Source organism: Catharus ustulatus, chromosome 32 (assembly GCF_009819885.2).
Source record: "Catharus ustulatus isolate bCatUst1 chromosome 32, bCatUst1.pri.v2, whole genome shotgun sequence".
Classification (NCBI taxonomy): domain Eukaryota; kingdom Metazoa; phylum Chordata; class Aves; order Passeriformes; family Turdidae; genus Catharus; species Catharus ustulatus.
Genome location: NC_046252.1, coordinates 922,192 through 949,686, shown reverse-complemented (window position 1 = coordinate 949,686; position 27,495 = coordinate 922,192). Strand labels below are relative to the sequence as shown.

Here is a 27,495-nt window from a genome sequence, read left to right as displayed (position 1 = left end):
GGGGTCCCTACGGGGGGGGGTCGGCGCGGGGTCTCTTGGGCTGGTTGCGCTCGGGGTGCAGCAGGATGACGTAAACCTTGGGGGCGTAGAGCAGCCCCAGGGGCACCGAGGCCGACAGGGACATGGACACGGTCAGGGTGGCGGTCTGCACGTGCACCTGTGCCCCAAAAACAACCCCAGAAATGAGATCCCAAAATGTTACTGACCCCAAAATGTCACTGACCCCAAAAACAGCACCCCAAAATGTCACTGACACAGTCAGGGTGGCGGTCTGCACGTGCACCTAATACCCAAAAACAACCCCAAAATGTCACTGACCCCAAAATGTCACTGACACCGTCAGGGTGGCGGTCTGCACGTGCACCTGCGCCCCAAAAACGGGATCCCAAAAACAACCCCAAAATGTCACTGACCCCAAAAACGGGACCCCAAAATGTTACTGACCCTAAAATCCCACTGACCCCAAAAACAGAGCCCCAAAATGTCACTGACCCCAAAAATGGGAACTTAAAATATTACTGACATGATCAGGGTGGCGGTCTGCACGTGCACCTGCACCCCAAAAACATAAACGGGACCCCAAAATGTCACTGACCCCAAAAACAGGACCCTAAAATCCTACTGACACGGTCAGGGTGGCGGTCTGCACGTGCACCTGCACCCCAAAAACGGGATCCCAAAATGTCACTGACCCTAAAAACGGGACCCCAATAATAGCACCCCAAAATGTCACTGACACAGTCAGGGTGGCGGTCTGCACGTGCACCTGCGCCCCAAAAACAGGAACCTAAAATGTTACTGACCCCAAAAATGGGACCCCAAAATGTCACTGACACCGTCAGGGTGGCTCTGCACGTGCACCTGCACCCCAAAAAACCAAACGGGACCCCAAAATGTTACTGACCCCAAAAACGGGACCCCAAAATGTCACTGACACGGTCAGGGTGGCGGTCTGCACGTGCACCTGCACCCCAAAAACAACCCCAAAAACAACCCCAAAATGTCACTGACCCCAAAATGTCACTGACACCGTCAGGGTGGCGGTCTGCACGTGCACCTGAACCCCAAAAACAGGAACCTAAAATGTTACTAACCCCAAAAACGGGACCCCAAAATCCCACTGACCCCAAAAACAGCACCCCAAAATGTCACTGACCCCAAAATGTCACTGACACCGTCAGGGTGGCGGTCTGCACGTGCACCTGCACCCCAAAAACAGGACCCTAAAGTGTCACTGACCCCAAAAACAGAACCCCAAATTGTCACTGACACCGTCAGGGTGGCGGTCTGCACGTGCACCTCCACCCCAAAAACAGGAACCTAAAATGTCACTGACCCCAAAAACAGCACCCCAAAAACGGGACCCTAAAATCCTACTGACACGGTCAGGGTGGTGGTCTGCACGTGCACCTGCATCCCAAAAACAGGAACCCCAAAATATTACTGACCCTAAAAATGGCACCCCAAAAACAGGACCCCAAAATCCCACTGTCCCCCCAAGGGTTCATGGACACGGTCAGGGTGGTGGTCTGCACGTGCACCTGCACCCCAAAAACAACCCCAAAATGTTACTGACCCCAAAATGTCACTGACCCCAAAAACAGCACCCCAAAATACTACTGACACCGTCAGGGTGGCGGTCTGCATGTGCACCTTTGCCCCAAAAACAGCAGCCCAAAAACAGGAACCCCAGAATGTCACTGACCCCAAAATGTCACTGACACGGTCAGGGTGGCGGTCTGCACGTGCACCTGCACCCCAAAAACAACCCCAAAATGTTACTGACCCCAAAAAAAGCACCCCAAAATGTCACTGACACCGTCAGGGTGGTGGTCTGCATGTGCACCTGTGCCCCAAAAAAACGGGACCCCAAAATGTCACTGACAGGGTCAGGGTGGCGGTCTGCACGTGCACCTGCACCCCAAAAACAAAAACATAAACGGGACCCCAAAATGTTACTGACCCCAAAATGTCACTGACCCCAAAAACAGCACCCCAAAATGTCACTGACACAGTCTGGGTGCCAGTCTGCACGTGCACCTGCACCCCAAAAACAGGAACCTAAAATGTCACTGACCCTAAAATCCCACTGACCCCAAAAACAGCACTCCAAAATGTCACTGACCCCAAAAATGGGAACCTAAAATATTACTGACACGGTCAGAGTGGTGGTCTGCACGTGCACCTGTGCCCCAAAAACATAAATGGGACCCCAAAATGTCACTGACCCTAAAAACGGGACCCCAAAATGTCACTGACACAGTCAGGGTGGTGGTCTGCACGTGCACCTGCACCCCAAAAAACCAAACGGGACCCCAAAATGTTACTGACCCCAAAAACAGGACCCTAAAATCCTACTGACACGGTCAGGGTGGCGGTCTGCACGTGCACCTGCACCCCAAAAGAACGGGACCCTAAAATGTCACTGACCCTAAAATCCCACTGACCCCAAAATGTCACTGACACCGTCATGTGCCAGTCTGCACGTGCACCTGAACCCCAAAAACAACCCCAAAATGTCACTGACCCCAAAAACGGGACCCCAAAATGTCACTGACACGGTCAGGGTGGCGGTCTGCACGTGCACCTGCACCCCAAAAACAACCCCAAAATGTTACTGACCCCAAAAACAGCACCCCAAAATGTCACTGACCCCAAAATGTTACTGACCCCAAAATGTCACTGACACGGTCAGGGTGGTGGTCTGCACGTGCACCTGCACCCCAAAAAAACAAATGGGACCCCAAAATGTCACTGACCCCAAAAACAGGACCCTAAAATCCTACTGACACGGTCAGGGTGGCGGTCTGCACGTGCACCTGCACCCCAAAAACAACCCCAAAATGTCACTGACCCCAAAAATGGGACCCCAAAGACTTACTGACCCCAAAACTGAGGAAGCAGCACCAGAGACAGGCCCGAAGGCAAATCCTACAATGTGCCACCAGGGACCCCCCCCCAAATACCCCAAGGACCTCCAAAATCCCCCCCCAGAGACCCCCAAATATCCCCAGGGACCCCCCAAACCTCCTCACCCTCCCAGCCAACCGGGAAGCACCAAAGATGGATCCAAAGACAAACCACAGCACATGTGCCCACACTGATCCCACCAAACCCCTCCAGGGCCCCCCCAGATCCCCCCCAGGGACCCCCCCCAAATATCCCCAGGGACCCCCCAATCCCCTCCTCACCCTCTCAGCCGACTGTGCAGCCCCGAAGAAGATGGGCCCGAAGGCCAGCTACACCACGTGTGCCCCCTGGTACCCTCCAGGAATCCCCCAAATTCCCCCAGGACCCCCCAAACCCCCTCCTCACCCTCTCAGCCGACTGTGCAGCCCCAAACAAGACGGGCCCAAAGGCAAACCACACCATGTGTACCCCCAGGGACCCCCAAAACCACCCCAGGACCCCCCAAATCACCCCCAATCCCCCTCCTCACCCTTTCAGCTGACTGTGCAGCACCAGCAGTGGGTCCAAAGGTGAGCCAGACCATGTGTCCCCACAGTGACTCCCCCCAAAATCCCCCCCAAATCCTCCCAGGAACCCCCAATCCCCCTCCTCACCCTCTCAGTCGACTGGGCAGCCCCGAAGAAGATGGGCCTGTGCCCCCAGGAACCCCCAAAACCACCCCAGGACCCCCCCCCAAATACCCCCAGGAACACTCCAGGGATCCCCCCAACCCCCCCAGGGATCCCCCCAAACCCCCCCAGGGATCCCCCCAACCCCCCCCAAATCACCCCCAATCCCCCTCCTCACCCTCTCAGCAACGATGGGTCCAAAAGCAAACCACACCACGTGTGCCCCCAGGAACCCCCTGAATCCCCCCAGAAAACCCCAAAATCCCCCCCCAGGGACCCCCACGGACCCCTCAGAGACCCTCCAAATCCTCCCAGGACCTCCCAAATCCCCCTCCTCACCCTCTCAGCCAACCAACCGGGAAGCACCAAAGATGGATCCAAAGACAAACCACAGCACGTGTGCCCACACTGATCTTCCCAAACCCCTCCAGGATCCCCCCAAACGCCCCAGGACCCCTCAAATCCCCCTCCTCACCCTCTCAGCCGACTGGGCAGCCCCGAAGAAGATGGGTCCAAAGGCAAACCACACCACGTGTGCCCCCAGGGACTCCGAGGGACACCCCCAAATTCCCCCAGAGACCCTCCAAATCCCCCTCCTCACCCTCTCAGCCGACTGGGCAGCCCCAAAGAAGATGGGTCCGAAGGCCAGCCACACCACGTGTACCCCCAGAGACCCCCAAATCCCCCCAGGAACCCCAAACATCCCCCCAGGAACCACTCAACAACCCCTCAAATTCCCCCAGGACCCTCCAATCCCCCTCCTCACCCTTTCAGCTGACTGTGCAGCTCCAGAGAAGATGGGTCCGAAGGCCAGCCACACCATGTGTACCCACAGGGACCCCCCAGAGACCCCCCAAAACTCCCCCAGGGACCCCCAGGAACCCTCCAAATACCCCCAGGAACCCCAAACATCCCCCCAGGAACCACTCAGCAACCCCTCAAATACCCCCAGAGACCCCCCAAACTCCCCCAGGACCCCCCAAATCACCCCCAATCCCCCTCCTCACCCTCTCAGCTGAGTGGGCAGCCCCAAAGAAGATGGGTCCAAACGCAAACCACACCACATGTGCCCCCAGGGACACCCCAAATCCCCCCAGGACCCCCCAATCCCCCTCCTCACCCTCTCAGCCGACTGTGCAGCCCCGAAGAAGATGTGCCCGAAGGCCAGCCACACCATGTGTATCCCCTGGTACCCTCCAGGAATCCCCCAAATTCCCTCAGGACCCCCCAAACCCCCTCCTCACCCTCTCAGCCGAATGTGCAGCCCCAAACAAGACAGGCCCAAAGGCAAACCACACCATGTGTGCCCCCAGGGACCCTCAAAACCCCCCTAGGACCCCCCCAGGACCCCCAAATCACCCCCAATCCCCCTCCTCACCCTCTCAGCCGACTGTGCAGCCCCGAAGAAGATGGGTCCGAAGGCAAACCACACCACGTGTGCCCCAAGGGACCCCCAGAGACCCCCCAGGAAGCCCCCAAATACCCCCAGGAACCACTCAGCAACCCCTCAAATGCCCCCAGGACCCCCAAATCCCCCTCCTCACCCTCTCAGCCGACTGGGCAGCCCCGAAGAAGATGGGCCCGAAGGCCAGCCACACCATGTGTGCCCCCTGGTACCCTCCAGGAATCCCCCAAATTCCCCCAGGACCCCCCAATCCCCCTCCTCACCCTCTCAGCCGACTGTGCAGCCCCGAAGAAGATGGGTCCGAAGGCCAGCCACACCACGCACGTGGTGTACATGGCGAAGCCGATGGGCTTGGCCTCGTTGAAGGTCTCGGGGACGCCGCGCGCTTTGACGGCGTACACGGTGCAGGTGAGCATCAGCAGCAGGGCGTAGGCCAGGCAGGCCAGCGTGGCCCCCTCGGCCATGTCACACCTCAGCACCCCCCTGGCGGCCTCGGGGTCGGGGGTCCGGCCCATCTCGTAGTCGATGAGGGCGTGGGGTGGCCGCACCAGCAGCCAGGTGGCCGCGGCCACGAGCTGCAGGCCGCTGAGGGTGAAGGTGATGACCAGCTGCGATGTGGGGCTGATGAACCGTGGGGGGGTCACCGAGCGCTTCCCTGTGGGGGGCAGAGGGGTTGGGGGGGGCTGATGGGACCCCCAGAACTCGGCTGGCCTGAAGGGGTGGGGGGCAGGGTCCTTCCCAAAAATTTGGGAGCTCCTGGAAGTCGTCCCTTGGGGATGGGGGTGGTCTCGGTGTTGGAGGATGGGGTGGGGGTCCTGTCCCATGTCTGTCTCCCCAGGCTCCCACCCCTCAGAGCCCCTCATCCAGAGACCCTCACTCAGACCCCCTCACTCTCACTCAGACCCCCTCACTCTCACTCAGAGCCCCTCACCCTCACCCAGAGCCCCTCACTCAGAACCTCTCACCCTCACCCAGAGACCCTCACTCAGAGCCCCTCACGCAGAGCCCCTCACCCAGAGACCCTCACTCAGAGCCCCTCACCCAGAGACCCTCACTCAGAGCCCCTCACTCAGAACCTCTCACCCTCACCCAGAGCCCCTCACTCAGAGTCCTTCACTCACATTCAGAGCCCCTCACTCAGAGCCCCTCACCCTGTGCCCCCCGTGTCCCCAACCACTCACCCCATGCCCCCAGCCCCTCACCCTGTGCCCCCTCCATCCCCTCCTGTGTCCCCTGTGCCCCCAGCCCCTCACCCTGCTCGAAGACGCGGTAGATGCGGTTGGTCTTGGTGATCCCAGCTCCTCACCCCGTGCCCCCATCCCCTCCTGTGCCCCCCAGCCCCTCACCCCGTGCCCCCCATGCCCCCAGCCCCTCACCCTGCTCGAAGATGCGGTAATGTGGTTGGTCTTGGTGACCCCATCCCCTCCTGTGCCCCCCAGCCCCTCACCCTGTGCTCCCCATGCCCCCCAGCCCCTCACCCTGCTCGAAGATGCGGTAGATGCGGTTGGTCTTGGCGACCAGCATGGCACAGGTGAGACCCCAGCCCCTCACCCCATGCCCCCAGCCCCTCATCTGTGCCCCCTCGTGCCCTCTAGCCCCCTACCCTGTGCCCCCCTGCCCCTCACCCTGCTCGAAGATGCAGTAGATGTGGTTGGTCTTGGTGACCAGTATGGCACACGTGAGACCCCAGCCCCTCACCCCATGCCCCCAGCCCCTCACCCTGTGCCCCCTCCATCCCCTCCTGTGTCCCCTGTGCCCCCAGCCCCTCACCCTGCTCGAAGATGCGGTAGATGCGGTTGGTCTTGGTGACCAGCATGGCACAGGTGAGACCCCAGCCCCTCGCCCTGTGCCCCCCCGTGCCCCCCAGCCCCTCACCCTGTGCCCCCCCGTGTCCCCAGCCCCTCACCCTCTGCTCCCTATGACCCCAGTCCCTCACCCCATGCCCCTCATGCCCCCAAACCCCTCACCCTGTGCCCCCCCGTGCCCCCAGCCCCTCATCCTGTGCCCCTCATGCCCCCAAACCCCTCACCCTGCTCGAAGATGCGGTAGATGCGGTTGGCCTTGGTGACCCCAGCTCCTCACCCCATGCCCCCAGCCCCTCACCCTGTGCTCCCCGTGCCCCCAGCCCCTCCCCCCATGCCCCCAGCCCCTCACCCTGTGCTCCCCGTGCCCCCAGCCCCTCACCCCATGCCCCCAGCCCCTCACCCTGTGCTCCCCGTGCCCCCAGCCCCTCACCCCGTGCCCCCAGCCCCTCACCCTGCTCGAAGATGCGGTAGATGCGGTTGGTCTTGGTCAGCAGCGCCGCGTAGGTCAGGCTCATGCCCATGCCCAGGAAGAGCCGCCGCAGGGCGCAGACCCCCACGCCGGGCTCGGCCACCATCAGGAAGGTGATGGCGTACACCAGCGCGATGCCAGCCAGCAGCACGTAGCTCAGCTCCCTCCCCGACGCCTTCACGATGGGAGTCTCGTGGTGCCGCACGAACGTGGCCAGCACGAAGGCGGTGGCCATGAGCCCCAGCGTGGCCAGCGCCAGCGGCACGGCGGCGCAGGGGTCGCCCCAGCGGAGGCGCAGCACGGGCGTGGGGCGGCAGGCGGTGCGGTTGGGCGTGGGGCGCAGGTGAGGGGCGCAGGGCAGGCAGGTGAGCAGGTCGGCCCGGTACTGGTAGCCCCCGCAGAGCTCGCAGTGCCAGCAGCATGGCACCCCCTTCACCGGCTTCTTGCGCTCGCCGGGGCCGCACGGCAGGCTGCACACCGAGGGTGGCGGCGAGGACGAGTTGGTGCCCCAGGCCATGGCGTCCTCCTGGGGGGGACAGTTAGGGACACCCCAAATCCCTCAGAGACACCCCAAATCTCCATGGATACCCCAAACCCCCAGGGATACCCCAAATCCCTCAGAGACACCCCAAATACCCCAGGGACACCCCAAATCCCCGTAGATATCCCAAATCCCCATGGACACCCCAATCCCCCAGGTACATTCCAATCCCACAGGGACACCATAAACTGCCAGGAACACCCCAAATCCCCATGGACACCCCTCAAAAGAGAGGCTGCACACCGAGGGGGGTGGCAATGAGGAGTTGGTGCCCCAGGCCATGGAGTCTTCCTGGGGGGGACAGTTAGGGGTACCCCAAATAACCCATGGATATCCCAAATCTCCATGGATACCCCAAATCCCCCAGGGATACCCCAAATTCCCCAGGGACACCACAAACTGCCATGGACACCCCAAATCCTCCATGAACATCCCAAATCCCATGGACACCTCAATCCCCCAGGGATATTCCAATCCCACAGGGACACCACAAACTGCCAGGAACACCCCAAATCCCCAGGGACACCCCTCAAAAGAGAGGCTGCACACCGAGGAGGTGGTAATGAGGAGTTGGTGCCCCAGGCCATGGCGCATCCTCCTGGGGGGAACAGGTAGGGACATCCCAAATAACCCATGGACACCCCAAACCCCCATGGATACCCCAAATCTCCATGGACACCCCAAATACCCAATGGATACCCCAAACCCCCAGGATATCCCAAATACCCCATGGATACCCCAAATCTCCATGGACACCCCTCAAAAGAGAGGCTGCACACCGTGGGGGGAGGCAATGAGGAGTTGGTGCCCCAGGCCATGGCATCCTCCTGGGGGGGACAGTTAGGGACACCCCAAATAACCCATGGATATCCCAAACTGCCATGGACACCAAATCTCCATGGATACCCCAAACCCCCAGGGATACCCCAAATCTCCCAGGGCTACCTCAAATACCCCAGGGACACCCCTCAAAAGAGAGGCTGCACACCGAGGGGGTGGCAATGAGGACTTGGTGCCCCAGGCCATGGCGTCCTACTGGGCGGGACAGTTAGGGACATCCCAAATAACCCATGGACACCCCAAATCTCCCATGGATACCCCAATCCCCCATGGACACCCCAAATCCTCCATGAACATCCCAAACCCCATGGACACCCCAATCCCCCAGGGATATTCCAGTCCCACAGGGACACCATAAACTTCCAGGAACACCCCAAATCCCCATGGACACCCCTCAAAAGAGAGGCTGCACACCGAGGGGGGTGGTAATGAGGAGTTGGTGCCCCAGGCCATGGCGTCCTCCTGGGGGGGGGGACAGTTAGGGACACCCCAAATCCCTCAGAGACACCCCAAATACCCCAGGGACACCCCTCAAAAGAGAGGCTGCACACCGAGGGGAGTGGTAACGAGGAGTTGGTGCCCCAGGCCATGGTGTCCTCCTGGGGGGGACAGTTAGGGACACCTCAAATAACCCATGGATATCCCAAATCTCCATGGATACCCCAAATCCCCATGGATACCCCAAATCTCCCAGGGATATCCCAAATCCCCCAGGGACACCCTAAATCCCGAGGGACACCCCTCAAAAGAGAGGCTGCACACCGAGGGAGGTGGTAACGAGGAGTTGGTGCCCCAGGCCATGGCATCCTCCTGGGGGGGACAGTTAGGAGTACCCCAAATAACCCAGGGATACCCCAAATCCCCCAGGGACACCCCAAATAACCCATGGATACCCCAAATCTCCATGGATACCTCAAATCCCCCAGGGATACCCCAAATCCCCCAAGGACCTCCAAACCTCCTCAGGGACACCCCAAACACTCCCCAGGGACACTCCAAACACACCCGGGGACCCCCAAACCCCCCAAACCCCAAACCCCCCAAGAACACCCCAAACACCCCCAGGACCACCCCAAACCTCCTCAGGGATCCCCCCCCCCCCACCATGAACACCCCCCAAGATCCATCCCCCACCCCAGTTTGACCCCTGGCATCCCCCCCTAGATGACCTGGGGGTCCCTGGGGGTGTCTGGGGGTCCCCGCCAGGGTTTTGGGGTGTTCATGGGGGGGTCCCTGGGGGTGTTTGGGGTGTTCATGGGGGGTCCCTGGGGGTCCCTGGGGGTGTTTGGGGTGTTCATTGGGGGTCCCTGGGGGTGTTTGGGGTTTTCATGGAGGGGTCCCTGGGGGTGTTTGGGGTGTTCATGGGGGGGGTCCCTGGGGGTGTTCAAGGGGGGGTCCCTGGGGGTGTTTGGGGTGTTCATGGGGGGTCCCTGGGGGGTTTTAGGGTGCCAGACCCACCTGCAGGTGCAGCCCCTGCACCCACTGCCCCACAGCCCGGTAGGCGCCGGTGCCGTTGCCCCCCTGGAACTGGAAGATGTCGTAGCGCCCGGGGGCGTCCCCGTTCTCATTGAAGGACACGGGCGTGCCCGCGCTGCCTGCGCACCAGTACGGACCAGTATAAACCAGTATGGACCAGTATAAACCAGTAACCACAGGTAGAGATCAGGAACGCCCCCAGCCTCCCCCGGGGGAAGGGTCAGTGATCCCCCAGCCCCGTTACTGGGCAAACCAGAGCTTCCAGTATGGCTCCCATCCCGCTCCCACTCCCTCCCAGTACATCCCAGTATGGCCCAGTATGGTCTCCAGTGCTCCCATCCCACTCCCAGTGCCTCCCAGAACATCCCAGTATGGCCCAGTATGGTCTCCAGTGCTCCCATCCCACTCCCAGTGCCTCCCAGAACATCCCAGTATGGTCTCCAGTGCTCCCATCCCACTCCCAGTGCCTCCCAGTACATCCCAGTATGGTCTCCAGTGCTCCCATCCCACTCCCAGTGCCTCCCAGAACATCCCAGTATGGTCTCCAGTGCTCCCATCCTGCTCCCAGTTCCCCCCAGTACATCCCAGTGCTTCCCAGAACACCCCAGAATGGCCTCCAGGGCTCCCATCCCACTCCCAGTGCCTCCCAGAACATCCCAGTATGGCCCAGTATGGTCTCCAGTGCTCCCATCCCACTCCCAGTGCCTCCCAGAACATCCCAGTATGGTCTCCAGTGCTCCCATCCTGCTCCCAGTTCCCCCCAGTACATCCCAGTGCTTACCAGAACACCCCAGAATGACCTCCAGGACTCCCATCCCTCCCCCAGTGCCTCCCAGTATGTCCCAGTATGGTCTCCAGTGCTCCCATCCCTCCCCCTGTGCCTCCCAGTATGTCCCAGTATGGTCTCCAGGGCTCCCATCCCTCCCCCAGTGCCTCCCAGTATGTCCCAGTAAGCTCTCCAATGTCCTCAGCTCCCTCCCAGTACCTCCCAGTGCTTCCCAGTATGGTCTCCAGTGCCCTCAGCTCCCTCCCACTGCCTCCTAGTACATCCCAGTGCCTCCCAGTATATCCCAGTATGTTCTTCAGTGCCCCCAGCCTCTTCCCAGTAGTCCCCCAGTATATCCCAGTGCTTCCCAGTGGTTCCCATTATGGTCTCCAGTGCCCCTCCCCATATCCCAGCACACTCCCAGTGCCCCCAGCTCCCCCCCACCCATATCCCAGTACTCTCCCAGTGCCCCCAGCTCCTCCCCAGCCCTATCCCAGTATATTCCCAGTGCCCCCAGTGCCCCCCCACCCATATCCCAGTACTCTCCCAGTGCCCCCAGTGCTCCCCCTCCATAACCCAGCACACTCCCAGTGCCCCCAGTTCCAACCCCACCCATATCCCAGTACTCTCCCAGTACCCCCAGCTCCTCCCCAGTCCTATCCCAGTACACTCCCAGTGCCCCCCGCATATCCCAGTACTCTCCCAGTGCCCCCAGCTCCTCCCCAGCCCTATCCCAGTACACTCCCAGTGCCCCCCGCATATCCCAGTACACTCCCAGTGCCCCCAGCTCCCTCCCAGTGCCCTCACCCCATATCCCAGTACTCTCCCAGTGCCCCCAGCTCCTCCCCAGCCCTATCCCAGTACTCTCCCAGTGCCCCCAGTTCCTCCCCACCCATATCCCAGTACACTCCCAGTGCCCCCAGCTCCTCCCCAGCCCTATCCCAGTGCCCCCAGTGCCCCCAGTGCCCCCCCACCCATATCCCAGTATATTCCCAGTGCCCCCAGTGCTCCCGCTCCATATCCCAGTACTCTCCCAATGCCCCCAGTTCCTCCCCACCCACATCCCAGCACTCTCCCAGTGCCCCCAGGTCCTCCCCAGCCCCATCCCAGTGCTCCCAGTGCCCCCAGTGCCCCCCCTACCCATATCCCAGTACTCTCCCAGTGCCCCCAGTGCCCCCCCCACCCACATCCCAGCACTCTCCCAGTGCCCCCAGCTCCTCCCCAGCCCCATCCCAGTGCTCCCAGTGCCCCCAGCTCCTCCCCAGCCCCATCCCAGTGCTCCCAGTGCCCCCAGTGCTCCCCCTCCATATCCCAGTACTCTCCCAGTGCCCCCAGTTCCTCCCCACCCACATCCCAGCACTCTCCCAGTGCCCCCAGCTCCTCCCCAGCCCCATCCCAGTGCTCCCAGTGCCCCCAGTACCGTTGAAGGCCACCCTGCGGATGTGGGTGAGCAGGCGGCGCCCGTCGGGGGGGTCCATGTGGGCACAGAGCCCCCCCCCCGGGCAGGCCTCGCCCAGCATGGAGTGCAGCCCGTGGGCCATGGCCAGCACAGCGTCGATCACAAACTGCACCTTCCCCTCCTGCTCGTACGGGGAGTCCCGCCCGATGCGCTCCCGGCCTGGGGAACCCCAAATACCAAATCCTAAATCCTAAATCCCAAATCCTAAATCCTAAATTCTTCAGGGACATCCCAAACCCGCCATGGACACTCCAAACCCGCCATGGACACCCTAAACCCGACAGGGACACCCCAAACCCGCCATGGCCAGCACAGCATCGATCACCGATGCGCTCCCGGCCTGGGGAACCCCAAATCCAAATCCTAAATCCTTCATGGGCACCCCAAACCTGACAGGGACACCCCAGACCTGACAGGGACACCCCAAACCCGTGGGCCATGGCCAGCACAGCATCGATCACAAACTGCACCTTCCCCTCCTGCTCGTACGGGGAGTCCCGCCCGATGCGCTCCCGGCCTGGGGAACCCCAAATCCTAAATCCAAATCCTAAATCCCAAATCCTAAATCCTCCATGGACACCACAAACCTGACCCCAAAGCTCAGGGGGTCTCTTTGGTCAGGGTTCCTGGAGTGACCCCAAAAGTTCATGGGGGTCTTTTGGGTCAGGGGGTTCTGGAGTGACCCCAAAGTTCAGGGACTCTGGGTCAGAGGGGTTCTGGAGTGACCCCAAAGTTCACAGGGGTCACTTTGGGTTCTGGAGTGACCCCAAAGTTCAGGGGTCTCTAAGGGTCAGGGGTTCTGGAGTGACCCCGAAGCTCACAGGGGTCATTTTAGGTCCTGGAGTGACCCCAAAGCTCAGGGACTTTTTGGGTCTTTTTGGGTCAGCGGGTTCTGGAGTGACCCCAAAGCTCAGGGGAATCTCTAAGGGACACCACAAACCTGACAGGGACACCCCAAACCCGCCATGGCCAGCACAGCATCGATCACCGATGTGCTCCCAGCCTGTGGAACCCCAAATCCCAAATCCTAAATCCGACAGGGACACCCCAAACCTGACAGGGACACCCCAGACCTGACAGGGACACCCCAAACCCGTGGGTCATGGCCAGCACAGCGTCGATCACAAACTGCACCTTCCCCTCCTGCTCGTACGGGGAGTCCCTCCCGATGCGCTCCCGGCCTGCGGAACCCCAAATCCTAAATCCAAATTCTAAATCCCCATGGACACCCCAAACCCGCCATGGACACCCCAAACCCGCCATGGCCAGCACAGCGTCGATCACAAACTGCACCTTCCCCTCCTGCTCGTACGGGGAGTCCCTCCCGATGCGCTCCCGGCCTGGGGAACCCCAAATCCTAAATCTTAAATCCCAAATCCTAAATCCTCCAGGGGCACCCCAAACCCACCATGGGCACCCCCAAAACCTGCCATGGGGTCTCTATGGGATCCCTATGGGGTCTCTATGGGATCCCTTCGGGATTTCTATGGGTCCCTAGGGCGTCTCTCCATGGGATCTCTATGGGGTCTCTATGGGTCTCTGTGGGTCCCTATGGGGTCGGTACCTGTGCACTTGCGCACGGGCACACCTCCAGCCCCCGCGGGGTCCCTATGGGGTCTCTATAGGGTCTCTATAGGGTCCCTATGGGGTCGGTACCTGTGCACTTGCACACAGGGGTCTCTGTAGGGTATCTCCAGGGTCTCTATGGGGTCGCTATAGGGTCGGTACTTGTGCACTTGCACACAGGGGTCTCTATAGGGTCTCTATGGGTCCCTGTGGGTCTCTATAGGGTCGGTACCTGTGCACTTGCGCACGGGCACACCCCCAGCCCCCGCGAGGTCTCTATGGGGTATCTATATGGTCTCTGTGGGGTATCTATAGGGTCCTTATAGGGTCGGTACCTGTGCACTTGCGCACGGGCACACCCCCGGCCCCCGCGGGATCTCTATAGGATCTCTATAGGATCTCTATAGGGTCTCTATAGGGTCTCTATGGGTCCCTATAGGGTCGGTGCCTGTGCACTTGCACACAGGGGTCTCTATAGGATCTCTATAGGGTCCCTATGGGTCTCTATGGGGTCGGTACCTGTGCACTTGCGCACGGGCACACCCCCGGCCCCTACGGGGTCTCTATATGGTCTCTATGGGGTCTCTATAGGGCCGGTACCTGTGCACTTGCGCACGGGCACACCCCCAGCCCCCGCGAGGTCTCTATGAGGTTTCTATAGGGTCTCTGTGGGGTATCTATAGGGTCTCTATGGGGTCGGTACCTGTGCACTTGCGCACGGGCACACCCCCAGCCCCCGCGGGGTCGCCGTGGGCCGCGGTGCCGTGGGGCAGCCGGCAGTTGAAATCGTCCTCCCAGAACTCGTGGAACCAGAGGTTGCGGCGGTTGTTCTCCAGGGAGCGCGACGTGAAGTACTCGTCAAATCCTGGGGACACCGGGGGACACGCGGTCAGGGGACATCAGGGTCAGGGGACACCGGGGGTCAGGGGACACCACAGGGTGACAGGGGACACCACGGGGTCATGGGCACCCCACAGAATCCTGGAATGCCCCACGAGCTCCCCAGAGCCCTCCCAAACCCACCCAGATCTCCCCAAAGCCCCCTCAGAGCCCTCCCAGTGACCTCCAGTCTCCCCCAGTCCCTCCCAGTTCGCCTCAGTCCCTCCCAGTAACCTCCCAGTGCCTCTGAGTCCATCCCAGTAGCCCCCCAACCCATTCCAGTCCCTCCTAATTTCTTCCCAGCGCCCCACAGTCCCTGGTCCCTCCCAGTGTCCCCCCCATTGCCCTCCAGTCCCTTCCAGTGCCCCCAGTCCATCCCAGTCCATCCCAGCCTCTCCAGTTCCCCCAGTGCCTCCAGTCCCCAGTCCCCCCAGTCCCTCCCAGTCTCACCGGGCACCGAGGCCCGTTTGGGCAGGATGGTGATGGCCCCGTGACCCCAGTCCCTCCCTGTCCCTCCCAGTTCCCCCAGTCCATCCCAGTCCCCGCCATGCCCCCAGTCCCTCCCAGTCTCCCCAGACTCTCCCAGTCCCCCCAGTCTCACTGGGCACCGAGGCCCGTTTGGGCAGGATAGTGAGGGCCCCCCGTGCCCTGAGTCCCTCCCAGTCCCTCCCAGTGTCCCCAGTCCCTCCCAGTGCCCCCAGTGTCCCCAGTCCCCAGCCCCCCAGTCCCTCCCAGTGTCCCCAGTCAGCAGTTTCCCCAGTCCCTCCCAGTTCCCAGTTCCCCCAGTCCCCCCAGTTCCCCCCAGTCCCTCCCAGTGCCCCCAGTCTCACCGAGCACCGAGGCCCGTTTGGGCAGGATGGTGATGGCCCCGTGCCCCCAGTCCCTCCCAGTTCCCCCAGTGCCCAGTCCCCCCAGTCCCCCCCAGTCCCCCCCAGTCCCCCCCATCCCTCCCAGTGCCCCCAGTTCCCCCAGTCCCTCCCAGTTCCCCCAGTCCCCCCCAGTCCCTCCCAGTTCCCCCAGTCGCCAGTCCCCCCAGTCCCCCCCATCCCTCCCAGTGCCCCCAGTTTCTCCAGACCCTCTCAGTGTCCCCAGTCCCTCCCAGTCCCCCCAATGTCCCCAGTCCCCAGTCCCTCCCAGTCCCCCCAGTCCCCCCAGTTCCCCCAGTCTCACCGGGCACCGAGGCCCGTTTGGGCAGGATGGTGATGGCCCCGTTCCCCCAGTCCCTCCCAGTCCCCCCAGTTCCCCCAGTCTCACCGGGCACCGAGGCCCGTTTGGGCAGGATGGTGATGGCCCCGTGCCCCCAGTCCCTCCCAGTTCCCCCAGTGCCCCCAGTCCCCAGTCCCCCCAGTCCCCCCCAGTCCCCCCAGTCCCTCCCAGTCCCCCCAGTGTCCCCAGTCTCACCGGGCACCGAGGCCCGTTTGGGCAGGATGGTGATGGCCCCGTGTCCCCAGTCCCTCCCAGTGCCCCCAGTCCCCCCCATGCCCCCAGTCCCTCCCAGTCCCTCCCAGTTCCCCCCAGTGCCCCCAGTCCCCCCCATGCCCCCAGTCCCTCCCAGTCCCCCCCAGTTCCCAGTCCCCCCAGTCCCTCCCCGTCCCTCCCAGTGCCCCCAGTCCCTCCCAGTCCCCCCAGTTCCCCAGTCTCACCGGGCACCGAGGCCCGTTTGGGCAGGATGGTGATGGCCCCGTGTCCCCAGTCCCCCCAGTATCCCCAGTCCCCCCAGTTCCCCAGTCTCACCGGGCACCGAGGCCTGTTTGGGCAGGATGGTGATGGCCCAGTCCCCCTAGTCCCTTCCAGTCCTTCCCAGTGCCCCCAGTTCCTCCCAGTGTCCCCAGTCTCACCGGGCACCGAGGCCCGTTTGGGCAGGATGGTGATGGCCCCGTGCGCCGCCTCCTCCAGGCCCTGCACCGGGGCCATCTTGGCGCCCCAGCTGTCCGAGCCCACCCACGAGAAGTGACCCGAGAGGTTGGCGAGCATGGCGGCCTCGAGCACGTGCCTGCGGGACGGGGACACTGGGCTAACTGGGATGGACTGGGCTAACTGGGATGGGCTACAGCACGTGCCTGCGGGACAGGGACACTGGGCAAACTGGGATGGACTGGGATGGACTGGGCAAACTGGGATGGACTGGGCTAACTGGGATGGACTGGGCAAACTGATATGGACTGGGCAAACTGGGCAAACTGGGATGGGCTACAGCACGTGCCTGCGGGACAGGGACACTGGGCTAACTGGGATGGACTGGGATGGACTAGGGGCTACTGGGCTAACTGGGATGGACTGGGATGGACTAGGGGCTACTGGGCAAACTGGGATGGACTAGGGGCTACTGGGCAAACTGGGATGGACTGGGATGGACTAGGGGCTACTGGGCAAACTGGGATGGACTGGGATGGACTAGGGGCTACTGGGCAAACTGGGATGGACTGGGATGGACTAGGGGCTACTGGGCAAACTGGGATGGGCTACAGCACGTGCCTGCGGGACAGGGACACTGGGCTGACTGGGATGGACTGGGCAAACTGGGATGGACTGGGATGGACTAGGGGCTACTGCGCAAACTGGGATGGGCTACAGCATGTGCCTGCGGGACACAGCAGACAGCAAAGTGGGCAAACTGGGCAAACTGGGCAAACTGGGATGCGCTACAGCACATGCCTGCGGGACACGGCAAGCTGGGTAAACTGGGCAAACTGGGCAAATTGGGATGGACTGGGATGGACTGGGCAAACTGGCATGGACTGGGATGGACTACGGGCTACTGGGATGGACTAGGGGCTACTGGGATGAGCTACAGCGTGCACCTGCGGGACATGGCACTGGGCAAACTGGGGGCTACTGGGATGGACTGGGATGGACTAGGCAAACTGGGATGGACTGGAGGCTACTGGGCAAACTGGGATGGGCTACAGCACGCGCCTGTGGGACACAGAGACTGGGCAGACTGGGCAAACTGGGATGGACTGGGCAAACTGGGATGGACTAGGATGGACTGGGATGGACTGGGCAAACTGGGATGGGTTACAGCACGTGCCTGCGGGACATGGAGACTGGGCAAACTGGGCAAACTGGGATGGGCTACAGCACACGCCTGCAGGACACGGAGAGTGGGCAGACTGGGCAAACTGGGCAAACTGGGCAAACTGGGATGGACGGGGAGGTACTGGGAGGTACTGGGATGAACTGGGATGAACTCCAGCAGGCTGAGGAACACTGGGAAGGGACCAGGGCAGGACTGGTGTGTACTGATGTGTACTGGTGGGTACTGGGGTACACTGGAGCACACTGGTGTGTATCCTGATGTATACTGGTGTGTACTGGTGTGTACTGGTGTATACCGGTGTATACTGGTGTGTATTGGTGTATCCTGGTGTATACTGGTGCGTACTGGTGTATTCCAGTGTATACTGGTGTGTATTGGTGTATCCTGGTGTATACTGGTGTGTACTGGTGTATCCCAGTGCACACTGGCGCACACTGGTGCACACTGGTGTATACTGGTGCACACTGGTGTATACTGGTGTATACTGGTGTATACTGGTGCACACTGGTGTATCCTTGTGTATACTGGTGCACACTGGCGCACACTGGTGTATCCTGGTGTATACTGGTGCACACTGGTGCACACTGGTGTATACTGGGGCACACTGGTGTATACTGGTGCACACTGGTGCACACTGTTGCACACTGGTGTATCCCGGTGTGTACTGGTGCACACTGGTGTATACTGGTGTATACTGGTGTATACTGGTGCACACTGGTGTATACTGTTGTATACTGGTGTGTACTGGTGTGTATTGGTGTATCCTGGTGCACACTGGTGCACACTGGTGTATCCCGGTGTGTACTGGTGCACACTGGTGTATCCTGGTGTATCCTGGTGCACACTGGTGCACACTGGTGTATCCCGGTGTATACTGGTGCACACTGGTGTATACTGGTGTATACTGGTGCACACTGGTGCACACTGGTGTATCCCGGTGTATACTGGTGCACACTGGTGCACACTGGTGTATCCCAGTGTATACTGGGGCACACTGGTGTATACTGGTGCACACTGGTGTATACTGGTGCACGCTGGTGCATACTGGTGCCACCGGCGCCGCGCCCTCACCGGATGTCGTCCTCGTTGGCGAACAGCACGACCCCGCGCGCCGTCGACGTCTCCATCAGGCGCCCAATGACCTTGGCGAACTCGCCCGGCTTCGGCTCCCGCGGGATCTTGATGGACTGGGCGATGCACAGGCCCCCTGCACCAGAATGGACCAGTACGGACCAGTACGGACCGGTATGGACCGGTATGGACTGGTACAGACTGGTATGAGCCAGAATAGAGTGGTGTGGACTGGTACAGACCAGTATGGACCAGTACGGATTGGTATGGACCAGTATGGACCAGTATGGACCGGTATGGAGCAGTATGGGTTGGTGACGCCCTCCCCGCCCAGCTCCCCCTCCCAGTACATCCCAGTATAACCCAGTACAACCCAGTATGAACCCAGTATAACCCAGTGCCCTTCCCAGTATTCACAGTGCTCTTCCCAGTGTTTCCAGTGCCCCTCCCAGTACAACCCAGTACAACCCAGTACCTCCAGTACAACCCAATACAACCCAGTACTCCCAGTGCAACCCAATACAACCCAGTATAACCCAGTATCCCCAGTGTCCCCAGTCCATCCCAGTACAACCAGCGCTCACCGGCCTCGCGGGAGCTCTGCACGAAGGCCTTGATGTCACTCTCACCGTAGTTGCCCTCGGAGGCCAGCGTGCTGATGTACTCCCAGTACAACCCAGTACAACCCAGTACAACCCAGTATAACCAGTACTCCCAGTCCATCCCAGTATAACCAGTGCTCACCAGCCTCGCGGGAGCTCTGCACGAAGGCCTCGACGCCGCTCTCACCGTAGTTGCCCTCGGAGGCCAGCGTGCTGACGTACTCCCAGTACAACCCAGTACAACCCAGTACAACCCAGTACAACCCAGTATAACCCAGTACCCCCAGTACCCCAGCACTGCCAGTGCCCCAGTCCATCCCAGTATAACCAGTGCTCACCAGCCTCACGGGAGCTCTGCACGAAGGCCTCGACGCCGCTCTCGCCGTAGTTGCCCTCGGAGGCCAGCATGCTGACATACTCCCAGTACAACCCAGTATAACCCAGTACCCCCAGTGTCCCCAGTCCATCCCAGTATAACCAGCGCTCACCAGCCTCGCGGGAGCTCTGCACGAAGACCTCGACGCCGCTCTCGCCGTAGTTGCCCTCGGAGGCCAGCGTGCTGACGTACTCCCAGTACAACCCAGTACAACCCAGTACAACCCAGTATAACCCAGTACAACCCAGTACAACCCAGTATAACCCAGTACCCCCAGCACCCCAGCACTCCCAGTGTCCCCAGTCCATCCCAGTATAACCAGCGCTCACCGGCCTCGCGGGAGCTCTGCACGAAGGCCTCGACGCCGCTCTCGCCGTAGTTGCCCTCGGAGGCCAGCGTGCTGACGTAGCTCCCAGTACAACCCAGTACAACCCAGTACAACCCAGTACAACCCAGTATAACCCAGTACAACCCAGTACAACCCAGTACAACCCAGTATCCCCAGTGTCCCCAGTCCATCCCAGTATAACCAGTACTCACCAGCCTCGCGGGAGCTCTGCACGAAGGCCTCGACGCCGCTCTCGCCGTAGTTGCCCTCGGAGGCCAGCGTGCTGACGTAGCTCCCAGTACAACCCAGTACAACCCAGTATAACCCAGTACAACCCAGTACAACCCAGTATAACCCAGTACCCCAGCACTCCCAGTGTCCCCAGTCCATCCCAGTACAACCAGTGCTCACCGGCCTCGCGGGAGCTCTGCACGAAGGCCTTGACGCCGCTCTCGCCATAGTTGCCCTCGGAGGCCAGCGTGCTGATGTACTCCCAGTACAACCCAGTACAACCCAGTACAACCCAGTACAACCCAGTACAACCCAGTATAACCTAGTACAACCCAGTATAACCCAGTATCCCCAGTACCCCCAGTCCATCCCAGTACAACCAGTGCTCACCGGCCTCGCGGGAGCTCTGCACGAAGGCCTCGATGCTGCTCTCGCCGTAGTTGCCCTCGGAGGCCAGCGTGCTGACGTACTCCCAATACAACCCAGTACAACCCAGTACAACCCAGTACAACCCAGTACAACCCAGTACAACCAGTACACCAGCACTCCCAGTGTCCCCAGTCCATCCCAGTATAACCAGCGCTCACCAGCCTCGCGGGAGCTCTGCACGAAGGCCTCGACGCCGCTCTTGCTGTAGTTGCCCTCGGAGGCCAGCGTGCTGACGTACTCCCAGTACAACCCAGTACAACCCAGTACAACCCAGTATAACCCAGAACAACCCAGTACAACCCAGTATAACCCAGTACCCCCAGTACCCCAGCACTCCCAGTGTCCCCAGTCCATCCCAGTATAACCAGCACTCACCGGCCTCGCGGGAGCTCTGCACGAAGGCCTCGACGCCACTCTCGCCGTAGTTGCCCTCGGAGGCCAGCGTGCTGACGTACTCCCAGTACAACCCAGTACAACCCAGTACAACCCAGTATAACCCAGTACAACCCAGTACAACCCAATACAACCCAATACAACCCAGTACAACCCAGTACAACCCAGTATCCCCAGTGCCCCCAGTCCATCCCAGTACAACCAGCACTCACCGGCCTCGCGGGAGCTCTGCACGAAGGCCTCGACGCCGCTCTCGCCGTAGTTGCCCTCGGAGGCCAGCGTGCTGACGTAGCTCCAGCCCAGCGCGCGCACCACGGCCACCATGGCCTGCGCCTGGTACGAGTCCGGCGGCACCACCCGCGAGAAGAACTCGTAACGGCCGGGGTCCGACAGCTCGGGGGCCGTGGAGGCGTAGCTGATCTGGGGGATCTGGGGACACGGGGACATGTCAGGGACATTGGGGACATTGGGGATATGTGGGGGATAGGGGAACATCAGGGACATTGGGGACATGGGGGATGTTGGGGACATGGGGGACATGGCGACATCAGGGACATCAGGGACACAGAGGACACATGGGGGTCCAACAGCTCAGGGGTCAAGGAGGTGTAGCTGATCTGGGGGATCTGGGGACATGGGGACATTGGGGACATTAAGGACATTGGGGACATGTGGGGACATCAGGGATATTGGGGACATGGGGGATGTTGGAGACATGGGTATATGGCGACATCAGGGACATTGGGGACATGGGGAACGTTGGGGACATCAGGGACATCAGAGACACATAGGGACACAGAGGACACATGGGGGTCTGACAGCTCGGGAGCCGTGGAGGCGTAGCTGATCTGGGGGATCTGGGGACATTGGGGACACTGGGGACATGTGGGGGATAGGGGAACATCAGGGACGTTGGGGACATGGGGGATGATGGGGACATGGGTATATGGGGACATCAGGGACATTGGGGACATGTCAGGGACACAGAGGACACACGGGGACCTGACAGCTCGGGGGCCGTGGAGGCGTAGCTGATCTGGGGGATCTGGGGACATGGGGACATCAGGGACATTGGGGACATTGGGGATATGTGGGGGATAGGGGACATTGGGGACATTGGGGACAGCACGGACATGGGGGACATGTGGGGGATAGGGGAACATCGGGGACATTGGGGACATCATGGACATTGGGGACACTGTGGACATGTGAGGGATGTGGGGACATTGGGGACACATCAGGGACAGAGGGACATTGGGGCTTTGGGGCAATGGAGGCATAGCTGATTTGGGGACATCAGGGACATGCTGGGGACATTGGGGACACGTCAGGGACATTGGGGACATGTTGGGGATATAGGGACATATGGGGCTGGGGATGTGGAGCTGATCTGGGGACATCAGGGACACGTCGGAGACAGGGCGACATTGGGGACATTGGGGACATTGGGGAGGCAGGGGCAGAGGGACACAGGGGACAGAGGGGACATGGAGGACATGCAGGGCAAGACCCAGGGGACACCCAGGGGACCTGGCACGGCAGGAGCCCCCCTCCCTGTCCCTGTCCCTGTCCCTGTCCCTAATCCCCCCTAATCCCCCTGGGCCATTTGCTGCCGTCCCAGGGGATTGTGGGTAACTTCCAGGGGGAGGGGGGAAGGTTCTGGAAGGGACCCGGGTGGGGGGGGGACAGAGGGGGGGACAGAGGGGGACCAGGTGTCCAGGCCCCCCCTCACAGGGGACACCACGAGGACACCAGGGACAGTCCCATGTCCCCTCAGTGTTCCCCCAGATAAAACAACCCCCATGTTCCCCCAAATGTCCCCAACACCCCCCAGTGTCCCCAACATCCCCCAGTGTCCCCAACACCCCCCAGTGTCCCCAGACCTGCCCCCAGTGTCCCCAACATCCCTGGTGACCACAAAGAGCTGCTGGGCATCGGCCACTGTGATGGACACAGAGAGAGCAGAGGCACCAGTGACACCCGTGTCCCCTCCGTGTCCCCCATTCCCAATGTCCCCTCCATGTCCCCAATGTCCCCTCAGTCTCCCCAGTGTCCCTCCATGTCCCCCATGTCCCTCTCTGTCCCCAACTCCCCAAAATCACGGCAAATAGCGGCAGCACGTTGGCCACCATGATGGACACGGAGCTGGTCGAGACACCAATGTTCCTTCATGTCCCCAATGTCCCCAAGACCCCTCCATATCTCCAGTTGCTCCTCCATGTCCCCAATATCCCTCCCTGTCCCCAGTGCCCTCTCTGTCCCCAAATCCCCCAAACTCACGGCGAAGAGCCGCAGCACGTTGGTCACCATGATGGACACGGAGCTGGCCAAGGTGCCAACGTCCCTCCATGTCCCCCAATGTCCCCAACACCCCTCCATGTCCCCAATGTCCCTCCCTGTCCCCAATCCCCAAATGTCCCTCCATGTCCCCAATTGCCCCTCCATGTCCCCAGTGTCCCTCCCTGTCCCCAGCTCCCCAAACTCACGGCGAAGAGCCGCAGCACGTTGGCCACCATGATGGACACGGAGCTGGCTGAGACACTGATGTCCCTCCATGTCCCCAATGTCCCTCCATGTCCCCAATGCCCTCCCTGTCCCCAATGTCCCCAATGTCCCTCCATGTCCCCAACACCCCTCCATGCCCCCATCCCTAAGTGCGCCTCCATGTCCCCAATGTCCCTCCATGTCCCCAGTGTCCCTCCCTGTCCCCAACTCCCCAAACTCACGGCGAAGAGCCGCAGCACGTTGGCCACCATGATGGACATGGAGTTGGCCAGGGCACCAATGTCCCTCCATGTCCCCAATGTCCCCAGTGTCCCCAATCCCCAAATGTCCCTCCATGTCCCCAATGTCCCCAACACCCTCCATGTCCCCCATGTCCCTCCCTGTCCCCAATCCCCCCAAACTCACGGCGAACAGCCGCAGCACGTTGGCCACCATGATGGACATGGAGCTGGCCGAGACATCGATGTCCCTCCACATCCCCAATGTCCCTCCCTGTCCCCAATGACCCAACACCCATCCATGTCCCCAAATGTCCCCAAATGTCCTCAACACCCCCAACTCCCCCCCAAACTCACGGCAAACAGCCACAGCATGTTGGCCACCGTGATGGACGCGGAGCTGGCTGAGGCACCAATGTCCCTCCCTGTCCCCAATGTCCCCAGTGTCCCCAACACCCTTCATGTCTCCAACACCCCCCATGTCCCCAATGTCCCTCCCTGTCCCCAACTCCCCAAACTCATGGCGAAGAGCAGCAGCACGTTGGCCACCATGATGGACACGGAGCTGGCCAAGACACCAATGTCCCTCCCTGTCCCCAATGTCCCTCCCTGTCCCCCATCCCCAAATGTCCCTCCATGTCCCCAACACCCCTCCATGCCCCCATCCCTAAGTGCGCCTCCATGTCCCCAATGTCCCTCGCTGTCCCCAATGTCCCCAGCACCCCTCCCTGTCCCCAGCACCCCTCCATGTCCTCAATATCCCTCCATGTCCCCCATCCCCAGTGCCCCTCCCTGTCCCCAATTGTCCCTTCATGTCCCCAATATCCCCAATACTCGTACATGTCTCCAGTGCCCTCCCTGTCCCCAATCCCCCCAAACTCACGGCGAAGAGCCTCAGCACATTGGTCACCATGATGGACACGGAGCTGGCCAAGACACTGATGTCCCTCCATGTCCCCAATGTCCCTCCCTGTCCCCCATCCCCAAATGTCCTCCTTGTCTCCAACACCCCTTCATGTCCCCAATGTCCCTCCATGTCCCCAATGACCCAACACCCCTCCCAACACCCCTCCCTGTCCCCAATGCCCTCTCTGTCCCCAAATCCCCCAAACTCACGGCGAAGAGCAGCAGCACGTTGGCCACCATGATGGACACGGAGCTGGCTGAGGTGCCAATGTCCCTCCATGTCCCCAATGTCCCCAACACCGTCCATGTCCCCAGTGACCCAGCATCCTCCAATGTCCCCAATGTCCCTCCATGTCCCCAATGACCCAACACCCTCCATGTCCCCAATTGCCCCTCCATGTCCCCAATGTCCCTCCATGTCCCCAAGGACCCAACACCTACCAATGTCCCCAATGTCCCTCCATGTCCCCAATGTCCCCAATGTCCCCAATTGCTCCTCCATGTCCCCAATGTCCCCAATGTCCCCAATTGCTCCTCCATGTCCCCAATTGCTCCTCCCTGTCCCCAATGTCCCTCCCTGTCCCCAAATCCCCCAAACTCACGGCGAAGAGCCGCAGCACGTTGGCCACCATGATGGACACGGAGCTGGCGGAGGCCCCGATGACCCCGACCAGGCGCTCGGGCGGGGGCCGGCGCGGGGCCGAGCCGTCGGGGCAGGAGCCCTCGCCGCCCTCGGGGGGCAGGAGGCTGCGCACGAAGCTCAGCGCCTGCTCCAGCGCGTACGTGTCCCTGCGGTAGAAATGGGGGATGGATTTTCATTCGGATAAATGCTGTGTGTGTAATGTTCTAACAGCTTTTCTGTATTAATATATTCGTTTTTTTATAGTAACAAAGATTTGATATAATTTTTTTAAATACTGTGCTTAAACTACCTGCTCAGTTAAAATAAACAGCCTGTAAATGTCTAATAAAACCCCTACAACACGACAATTATCAACTGCAAAAAGCCAAAACCATCACCCAAATTAAAAAGTAATTTAAAAAAAATTAAAACCACAAGCCAAAAAAACACACATTAAAAAAAACAACTGAAAAAGTAGCCATGCTAAACACTCCTCAAAAAATCTTTAACTATTCATAAAAAACTCTAAATATGCAACAAGTTAATGCATTGTAAAGTATATTTTAAAAAGCACTCAACAACTTGCTGAGCTCCCAAATATTTTAACCCTTTGCTTTATGTGTATCTCCTATTACCTTTTCATTAAACCTTTTAAATTTTATAATAAATAAATAAATAAATAAATAAGAAAAAAATAAAAATAAAATAATAATATGAAAATAAAAACTAATAATAAATAATGATAATAATGGTAATAATGATAATGATATATTGATGATTATAATAATAATAAAATAAAAATAAAAATAAAACAACAATAATAATGACGATAACAATAACAGCAATAAATAATAAAAATAAATAATAATGATGATAATAATAATAACAACAATAATAATAAATAGTAATAAAAATAAACAGCAATAAGGATAATAATAATAATGATAATAATGATAATGATGATAATAATATAAGAATATAATAATATTAATAATAGCAATAATAATAAATAAAATATAATAATGATAATTATAATGATAAATAAAAATAAAATAATTATTAATAATATTAACAACAACAATAATAAAATAAATAATAAATAATTATAATTTTAATAATGATAATGATGATGATAATAATAATAATGATAATTATTATAATAATATAAAATATAATAATATTAATAATAATGGCAATAATAATAAATAAAATATAATAATGATAATTATAATGATAAATAAAAATAAAATAACTATTAATAATATTAACAACAACAATAATAAAATAAATAATAAATAATTATAATTATTATAATTATAATAATGATAATGATGATGATAATAATAATAATATTAAAATAAAATAATAATAACCATAATAACAATAATAATAAATAAAAATAAAAATAAAAGTAGGTGTTTCTGGCACCTGGAGCAGGTGTCGAGGATGCGAGCCCCCAGGGTGAGGTTGGGCAGCACGCGCGGGTCGCCGTTGACGCGGTCCAGCGCGTACAGCATCGCCTCCAGCCGGTGGATGCCCTTCTCCTTCTTGACCGGGCCGCAGGGAACCCCGGCGGGGCCGCGGGCGTGCACCGGGAACAGCCCCCCCAGGGTCAGGTCCCCCTCCAGCCGGATGGCGTGGGGCTGCGTGGGGGCCGGGGGACAGCGGCCCACAGGGCACAGCGACAGCAGAGTGACCAGCAGGGTGGGCACCAGGGTGGGCAGCGGGGCGGGCAGCGGTGGCATGGTGGGCTGGGGGGAGAGAGAGAGGGGTTAGGGGGTGATGGGGGGCAGAGGTGATTCCCTGTGGGGCAGGGGGACACAGGGACAGGAGGGTGACCACCAGGGTGGGCAGCGGGGCGGGCAGCGGTGGCATGGTGGGCTGGGGGGAGAGAGAGAGGTTAGGGGGTGATGGGGGGCGGGGGTGACTCTCTGTGGGGCAGGGGGGACAGGGACAGAAGGGTGGGGACATCCATGGGGCAGGTGGGTGC

The 27,495-nt window shown here is 59.3% G+C and overlaps 1 protein-coding gene across 1 annotated transcript; it reads right to left on the bottom strand.

Annotated features, from left to right (window-relative positions):
• Positions 1-7: 7 nt before the first annotated feature.
• LOC117009223 (metabotropic glutamate receptor 6-like) lies at positions 8-27,197 on the bottom strand. The gene is made up of 11 exons (XM_033083462.1): positions 26,934-27,197; positions 25,486-25,672; positions 21,467-21,683; positions 18,896-19,031; positions 16,623-16,777; positions 14,609-14,770; positions 12,301-12,498; positions 10,097-10,233; positions 7,240-7,783; positions 5,247-5,638; positions 8-157 (listed from the first exon to the last, which is right to left on the bottom strand). The coding sequence occupies exons 1-11, from the start codon at positions 27,020-27,022 to the stop codon at positions 8-10; spliced, it is 2,367 nt and encodes a 788-aa protein (XP_032939353.1). The 5' UTR covers positions 27,023-27,197.
• Between the last annotated feature and the right edge of the window lie 298 nt (positions 27,198-27,495).

What these genes read in the sequence shown, in the direction of transcription:
- LOC117009223 (XM_033083462.1), bottom strand. Translation starts at nt 27,022, where the DNA reads ATGCTGTACGCGCTGGACCGCGTCAACGGCGACCCGCGCGTGCTGCCC. An exon ending in CAAACGGGCCTCGGTGCCCG is followed by an intron (nt 14,771 to 16,622) that starts GTGAGACTGGGG and finishes CGGTGTCCCCAG; the next exon opens with GATTTGACGAGTACTTCACG. An exon ending in GCCCGTGCGCAAGTGCACAG is followed by an intron (nt 12,499 to 14,608) that starts GTACCGACCCCA and finishes GGGGTTCCCCAG; the next exon opens with GCCGGGAGCGCATCGGGCGG.